The 9,282-nt window shown below is 37.6% G+C and overlaps 1 protein-coding gene across 1 annotated transcript; it reads right to left on the bottom strand.

Annotated features, from left to right (window-relative positions):
* Positions 1-740: 740 nt before the first annotated feature.
* On the bottom strand, positions 741-8,232 carry LOC311063111 (uncharacterized protein). Its single transcript, XM_084082324.1, has 7 exons — positions 8,095-8,232; positions 6,424-6,741; positions 6,015-6,308; positions 4,721-4,849; positions 4,187-4,212; positions 2,470-2,553; positions 741-2,065 (listed from the first exon to the last, which is right to left on the bottom strand). Exons 1-7 carry the CDS (start codon positions 8,153-8,155, stop codon positions 2,000-2,002), a joined length of 978 nt encoding a protein of 325 aa, XP_083938450.1. The 5' UTR covers positions 8,156-8,232; the 3' UTR covers positions 741-1,999.
* Positions 8,233-9,282: the final 1,050 nt, after the last annotated feature.

Raw genomic sequence — 9,282 nt, 5'->3', positions numbered from 1 at the left:
ATGGAGCCTTTTACAAAACCTTTTGGTCAAACTGTTTTTATTGTGTTTAGTTTGTCTCTTAAGAATAGATTAGTATATAAGAGTTGTTTTATCTTCACAGTATGACCCATGCATTCCTTTCAATAATAGATAGATAGTACTTGCCATATTTTTGTCCAGACATTAGTCCATTAGCAAGAGTTTGAAAAAGTTTCACAGAACATTCAAAGCCACTTGTGTGTTGCTGTTTCATAGCAACACATCCAGTGTAAATTTAATTGGTAGAAAGTGAATTAAATACATGGTAATCAATACTAGATCAATCAATATGGATGATATTAATAATTGTAAATGAGGATGAGTGAATAGAAACTTTGACAAAACTTTTGGTTAAACTGGCTTTAGCCTGCTTTATTTGTGGGGCGGCAGTGGCTCAGGGGTAGAGTGGCCGGGTAGTGTGAGCTGGAAAACCGCAAGGTTCCCAGTTCGATCCCGGGCTGGGGCGCTCCCCTATAGAGTTAGTGTCGAAGTGTCCTTGAGCAAGACGCTGAACCCCTAATTGCTCCCGATGAGCAGGTTGGTGCCTTGCATGGTTTCCTCCACCATCGGTGTATGAATGTGTGTGTGAATGGGTTAATGGCACTATCAATGTAAAGCGCTTCGGATAGAAGCGCTATATAAATGCACCATTTACCATTTATTTATTTGTCTGTTAAGAATAGAATAGAATAGACAAAGCAAGTAATTACATGTTAGACCATTAGCAAGAGTTTTAAAAGTTTCACAGGACATTCAAAGCAACTCGTATGAAACAGCAACACATACTGTGTATTATAAATGGTAGAACATTACTTAAATAATAATCAGAAATAGGACAATCAACTTAATATTTATAACAGACAGTGATCGGTCCAAGTCAATATTGTGTAGATAACTCATTTAGCCTTTATGGAAGAACTTTATGGATGTGAGCAAAAGATAAGCTACATTCGAATATATAAATGTATAAGCTACATTACAATATACAAATATTTAAGATACATTAGATTGTATAAATATATGAGCTACATTAGAATGCAACTGAATATAAATATATGAGCTACCTTAGAATGCTACGGAATCAACTGCATTAGAACGATACTGAAATGTTTGCTTCAGAAACATTAGTGAAGGAATGGGCTTAACTTTGTGGAGACAATTAACTTGCCTATTCTACTAAAACACATGGAGAAATATTTACAATCAATCATGTTATGCTATGTAATGCCATGACATCATCTATGATTGATGGGACATCAGTTGTACAAACCCTTAGTTGGTTTACTACGCACCCTGGTGGACAAAAAGCTTTTTACACTGATAAAACCTTTAGGTACACAATATCACACCAAACAACCTATGGTTACTAAGAGGATGAGTATTGATCCAGGGTGGTGGAGTTTACTTGTCACATAAATACAATAGTAAAACAAGTGGTGTGGTTGGTGGTTGTTTTTTAGAAATTAAAAGTCCTTGTTTACACATTTTTGTTTACAAAAATCTTGATGAAGTTGTTAACCAAGATGCTCTTTTGTTGATTTTTTTTTTATATGTACTTATAAAAGACTAGTGGTTCTCAAAGTGGGGTCCGGGGACCCCCAGGGGTCCTTGGGGGAGTAAAAGATATATACACAGCAGATATACAAGCTCATAGCAATTGTAGATCTGCTTTTCTGCAAAATTTTTAATGAAGGACACTCAATTTTTTAAGCGTACATTTTTGACTCAAATCTTTGCTTCTGGTGGTCCCTGGCACAAACCATTTTTTAGATGGGGGTCCGCAGCGAAATACATATCAATTTGGTGGTCCTTGGCATGCACGAAAACGTTTGAGAACTAACTGGTTTACACAATGGTTTTGCTCTTTGAAAATATCCTGACATTTATTTTTCTATCTACCCTGCATGGTGGTCTGTGTTTGTGAATCCCAACAGAGCACAGAACTGCTGTGGTCAATGTTGAAGAGGTCGTGGTAGTTCTGCTAGTGTCCAGCAGAGGCAGTGGGGACCTTTACCGTGGCGTAAGTAACTGCATCATCATCAGGAACCTATAAAAATAAAATGTAAAGAAAAATAAATGTATCCAAACACAATAACACAGTGTAACTCATCACATGTACATCACCACACAACACAAGATGACAAAAAATGCAACACAACACACAGATCAACACAGTGCAATTAAACAACACACAGATCAACACAGTGCAATTAAACAACACAATGCATCGCAAAACAACAGTGTAACAACATAACATGATGCAAAATGATACTACAATATCCTAAATTCACAACAGCTGAAGATGAAAGCATCACACAACACAACACTAATGACATGATGTAATACAACACAACATAACGTAACACAATGCAGCACATGAAACATTCATTCCTTTAAACAGTATTGCAAACAACGACATTAGCTTAAAAAAGCTAATACAGGTCATTTTACCTTTGCCCTCCTAGTAGTGTGGTTCTTGTTAGAATGGTTGATTGACACATAGGTGAGGCCCTCATCAGGATCAGCCTGCACAGTCTTAATGACAACATGGTTGACATGAGGTTAACACTTTTATTTCAATTATATTCTACTGTAGACTATTTATTCTCATTCTACTTTTCACGAGAAAAAAAAACTGTGTCAGAGCGTGATGAAATTTGTGTCTAAAGGACACTCCAAACCATTGATCAGTGGTGGAAAAAGTACTCAAATGTTTTACTTAAGTTAAAGTACAGATGCTGCAATGTAGAAATACTCTGTTAGGGTGCGCTCCCACCGCACTTTTATTTTACCTCTGGGGCAGAATCTGCCAATGCTTTGTCAATGCAAATGCGTGGATTCTTGGAAAAAATCTGCAAGACCAGGAATCCACTCATTTGCATTGACAAAGCATTGGCAGATTCTGCCCCAGAGGTAAAATAAAAGTGCGGTGGGAGCGCAACCTTACAAGTAAAAGTCTGGAATAAAACCTGAACTGAACATTGGAAATACCCCAGTAAAGTAAAAAGTACTTGACTAAATGTACTCGGGGGGGGGGCACCGAAACGGGACCGTAGCACCGGGCACCGCGAAGGGTTAATCCGGCCCTGCCAATGGCAGTTGCAAGGATTGGTGCGGTTGACCTTAAAACTGTTTTGTTGCAAGGAGTTGCGATGGAGCATTCAGAACTGAAATAAAGAAGTAAGCTGCATGAAGGTCACCAAACGTAATACCATGTGTTGACATATTGATGGAGAAATATTTCCATTTGAGACTCATTCACTGTGGTGTGGCTGAGTCATGTGTCCAGACTCTATACACACAAACAGCTCACTCTGTAAAATCATTATTTTAATAATAATAATAATAATAATAATATATTGTTGCTGTCGGGCAGAAACCTCTTATCTCTTATATTTTGACTTTTTGTGTTTTTTCGTATATTAACGCCCTACAGGTATCATACCACAGCATCACACAAAAGCATCAAAAGTAGCAGATCTACAAGCTTGAAATGCGGCTCGAAGCGACACGCTTTGAGCTTGTAGATCTCTTGATACTTTTGAATTTGAATCCTGAAAAATAACAGTTTTGGACATATGAGGTTTCCACCTGACAGAGACGATATGCAGGGACAGAACTTTTCCCCGAATTTACAGCTGTTTATTAGCATTTTCTGTGAACTCTCATTCAGTTAAGACTGCTATGGGTGGGAATGGGGGGACTCTTGGGAGCAGTGCCAGGGGCAATATGATATCAAACTTATATAGTGCTATTCTTGGTACTCAAAGGCACTTCTTTTAAGTCATACACATGTATACTCCCTTTTATACTCTCTGAGTTATGCATGGATACATTAACACTGAGGATTTTACTGTGCAGTTACAACAACATATTGTGTTTGTTAGATTTTGGTGTGCCGATGAGCAAGCAAATACGGTTGACTATTAGCATTTTGGCACAATGGTTATGGCACAACTAAAGAGCATTAGGCATTATATTCACTATGTTGTTTGGAGGATACAATTTTGTTAGATTTTCACAGCACTCTATTACACAGTACCTATAATGTGGGATAATGATTCTATTATAAAATGCCAAATAATCAATTTTCTGAAGCATTATAATTCACTGAATATAATATAATTGGTTTGCAGACATGTTTGATTTTGACAATGTTATTACTCACATTGCCATCAGTTGGTGTCTGCCTCCCTGGAAAATCAAAATCACATTAGAATTCAGAATATAATTATGTTTTTAACCCATTAAGACCTGAGGCCGATTCTACAAATGTCTTCTAAATCCTATACAGCTTACTGAAAAACATATATTGCTATAATATCAGTGGTGCTCAAACATCTTTATGTCAAGGACTCCCAGATGTATATGTATTTGGCAGCGGACCCTCCCATCTCAAAACATTTTGCTCCAGGGACCCCCAGAAGCAAAGATTTGAGTTAAAATATGTTTGATTTAAAACAATCTATATATATTAAAACATTTGCACAAATATTCACAATTTTTCAACAATAGCAGATCAACAAGCTTGTAGCGCAGCACAAAGTGACGCGCTATCCCGCTATAAGCTTGTATATCTGCTATTTTTGAATAGCCAAAGTATAAAATAATGCTTTTTAGCTCAAATCTAAAATGACACAGATGCTTTTCTGGACTTAATGGGTTTTAAATGCAACAAAATCAGAGGTGAGACCATGCTCACCTTTAGCTCTCTTCCTGTACATGATGATCAATACCATGGCAACCAGGATCAGCAACACACCTCCACCAACAGCCACCAGGATGAAGGTCAAATCTGCAGAGGTCACAGCAGGGGGCGCTGTATTCTTAACTATAGATTGAAATTAAGAAACAAAAATAACAAGTTCAGGACAATCACAATGACAGGACAATGTGTACATATTATATGTACACACATCCTCCACACACACATACATGATACAACCTACAGGTATCCATATTTGAGAGCCATGTGGTGACCTTGACCTTTGACCACTGAATTGCACCTTATGTTAGATATTGAGTTACAGATCTACTATATTGTTGCTGTTGGACAGAAACCTCTTATCTCCATATTTTTATTTGTGTTTTTTTCGTAAATTAATGCCCTACTTGATCATAGCTATTACAGCGTCACACAAAAGCGCCAAACGTAGCAGATCCACAAGCTTGTAGATCTGCTACTTTTGCTACTTTTGAATTTGAATCCTGAAAAGTAACAGTTTTGGACATATGAGGTTTCTACCCGAAGATACGATATATTAAGTTTCAAAGTGGTGAGTTGATGAATATACAGTGTGGTGCCTTTATTACAATAGTTTAGAAATCGCATTGCGACTCAATAAAATTCACATACCAACTTCTTAAAATATGTACCCATTTAGCAAAAATCGGAAAATGGATAAAAGCATTTGTAGCTGAATGTGTACAAATAAAATATACAAGCAAGCATGAAAAAAGGAGAAAGAAAAAAAACCGACATTTCAAAATGTAAAATTGAAACCTACATGCAACTTCTGCTTTCTATTTATATATTGCTGTGTTGGCAGTCTGTCACATCAAAGTGCATTTGTCAACATATCTATCTATAGTATTATGTGCATGTTGTGAAGAACATTCTATACTGTATAGACACACATGCTCAATCGTGGCTAGAGCCTCTGTTCTGAGAGAATGTCCCTGCCCATGGCTCAGTATCTATCCAACAATCACTTACAGTATCTTACACAGAAAGAGAGAGGTGTGTGCATAATGTTATGTTGTGTAAGATGGACAAAACAAGTAGTTTTGCTGTTTTCTCTCTACATACTGTAGTTGCTGTGGTTGATTTAGTCATGACCTCACATTGTTTTGTCATAACACCCCATAACTGATACTCCCCTGTCAGTAGCTTACATTCAAAAGATCTACATGCATACATACTACATACAGTACCTACATACTAACTGTATCATTTTAATGATATGCATTTTCATCATTATGAAAGTAATTCCTACCTGAGGGCCCGGCGGTGAAATCAATAGATTTAATTACTTGTCCATTTCCACCAGTCAGCTCACACCTGAACACCTCACTGTTACTCCTCTCCTGGGGGATCTGAATGGTCACTGTGTCATTGTAGTCAAACTGTTTATCTTCACTGGTTTCTTTCCATATTTTATTATCCTTATCTATCCATCTTAGAGAATGCTTACGCTCTCTATGCTGGTTAAATCTCACTATAGAGCAGGATAACAGCAGCTGGCTGCTGCTGGGATCCAGATCTGTCCCTGGTGACGGTGTTTGAGATACTGAGAGAGAAAACATAGTGAATATTAGTTGAACATGTTGGGTGACTCCAACTAGACCTCAGTCTAAACCAAATTCAGTGGATTGAGACAAATAAATGGAAAAGAAGATACTCACTGTTGAAGAGAGAGACAGAATAACTACTTTTAACTTTCGGCCCCTCAGGCCAGCAAATGTACCGACCAACATCTTCGACTGTGATGTTCTTTATAACCAAAGAACAGATTCTTTCAACTCTCAGTCTCTGTTCTCTTGCTTTGTCATTTATCAATCTTTTATTGTCAATCTTCCCATTTCTAACTAAACTTAGAGTTTCAACCTTGTACCCATGAAAAAGCCATTGATCCTCGTCACAATCCCTTGTGTCACAAGGCAGAGTGACTTCTTCTCCAACTCTGTGGTAAACATATTTGTCCTCTTGTCCTCTGGTATTTGCTGATGGATAAATGACAATGATAATTGATCATTATTGCATCCCACTAATACATTTACATTCATATGAACATTTTAGATAACTTGTCCCTATCAGCCAATGTTTACATGTGTTGTTCAATGTTTAACCTCCAAAATTAACAACTAACAGTGAGGAATGTAAGGTTTAACCCATTCAATTCGGGAACGCAACTGTGTCATTTTAGATTTCTTTGGGCTATTCAAAAATAGCAGATATACAAGCTCACAGCACGGCACCGAGTGCCGTGCTATGAGCTTGTAGATCAATTTTTTTTTTAAATCGTGAGAATTTGTGCAAATCTTTGAATATTTTTAAAGCAAACATTTTTTTACTCAAATCTTTGCTTCTGGGGGTTCTACAAATGTCTTCTAAATCCTAGCAAAAAATATTTATTTTGTACTTATGTTGCTATGCTATCAGTGGTTGTCAATCCCTTTCATGCCAAAATGATATGTATTTGGCTGCGGACCCCCATCTCAAAATATTTAGTTCCAGCGACCTCCAGAAGCAAAGATTTGTTCGCTTTGAAAATATATATTTTCAAACATTTGCACACATTTTCAAGATTTTTCAAAAATAGCAGATCTACAAGCTCATAGCGCGGCACTTGGTGCTGCACTATGAGCTTCTATATGTGCTATTTTTAAGTAGCCAAAGTATAAACTAATGGTTAAAGTGGTTAAAATCTAAAATGACAGATGCTTTTCCGTCCGATTCTACAAATGTTTTCTAAATCCAAACAGTTTTCTGAAAAACCTGTTGCTAAATATCAGTGGTTCTCAAACTTTTTCATGTCAAGGACCCACAAAATGATATGTATTTGGCCGCGGACTCCAAACTCAAAATATGTTGTTCCAGGGACCCACAGAAGCAAAGATTTGAGTTCGCTTGAAAAAATATATACATTCAAAGATTTTAACACATGTTGACGATTATTCAAAAATAGCAGATCTACAAGCTCATAGTGCGGCACGAAGTGACATGCTAAGAGATTGTATATCTGCTATTTTTGAATAGCCAACCAATATGCTATATACAGTATATAGCTAAAATCTAAAATGACACAGATGCTTTCCCGGTCTTAATGGGTTAAGTATGAGTTAAGTTTCAGAGCCACATCCACAGGTCAAACTATTGTAACTTTGTCTAAGCAGAATTACATCATGATATAGATAATAGATGTGTGCAATATATCACACATAGGATCAGTTGTCACATTTAAAAAAGGTTGGATAAATATTTATATTGTGTTGAACACTGTATGTGTAGTATACTTAAATGTACTGTACACAAATGTACTGCATGTGTAATATTGAGATTAAATGTATTCTCACCAGGCAGATGAAGCAGTATTGTCAATAATAATGTGAATTCAGTCCATTTGAATTCAGCCATACTTCACTTTCTATATCTCTCTATTGTTCTGTTGATCTCTACTGTCTGTGAACCATGTGACTCTGTCTTAAACGGAGATGCACTTCCTGTGATTGACTGTTATTACATCTATTTTCTGCTCTTGTTTAACCTTATGTTCACACACGCCCACACACACACGCACGCGCGCGCGCACACACACACACACACACACACACACACACACACACACACACACACACACACACACACACACACACACACACACACACACACACACACACACACACACACACACACTTAGTTCCTCAAATCTTTTGTTGTGAAAGTGGGCAGTAGCCTATAAGGTATGACATCAGCCATTAGGCAACAGGCTGACGAAAACGGCCAGTAGACGACCTTAAAAGGAAAAGACAGGATGGTAATGAGGCAGCTAGTACAGTGCGTAGAGAATGTTTTATTAATGTACAGTTATTTGCAGGATTTTCCAAAAATATTTTTCTTATATTGTAGCTTTAGCTACTATTCTTACTGGCCCATTTTAACACTGTAAGCCAAGGGCACGGTCACACCACACTTTTATTTTACCTATGGGGCGGAATCTGCCAATGCTTTGGCAATGTAAATGCGTGGATTCATGGTCTTGCGCATCTTTAACTCGAATCCATTTATGCATTTGCATTGACAAAGCATTGGCAGATTCCGGCCCATAGGTAAAATAAAAGTGCGGTGTCACCGTGCCCTAATAGAGAAACAACTGACCAGCTCATAATCTTGTTTACACTCTCAAGTGCAAACGTTTTGTACATCCCTATCAGCTTTCTCTTTGCCTATTGCAAGCTGACCTCTCTCATTTATGGGCGGCCATAGCTGAGTGGTTAGTGAGCCCGCCTGGGGAGCCAGACCCCTGGTTGTCCCAGTATCAATGTGTCGATGTGTGTTTCCTTGAGCAAGACTCTTCACCCCTAATTGCTCCCCGGGCGCCAATGGAGGGAGAAGGCTGCCCACTGCTCCTAGTTGTTAAAGGATGGGTTAAAAGCAGAGGACGAATTTCACGCTATGTGCATATATATACATATATATATACACATAATGTGACAAAATAACACCCCAAAGGAGTGAGGACTATTCTATTCTATTCTATTTAA

The sequence above is a fragment of the Gymnoscopelus microlampas genome (assembly GCF_963454915.1).
Source record: "Gymnoscopelus microlampas genome assembly, chromosome: 16".
In the NCBI taxonomy this organism is placed as follows: Eukaryota; Metazoa; Chordata; class Actinopteri; order Myctophiformes; family Myctophidae; genus Gymnoscopelus; species Gymnoscopelus microlampas.
Note: the sequence above shows the minus strand (reverse complement) of the source record. Positions and strands in the feature narration are given on the sequence as shown.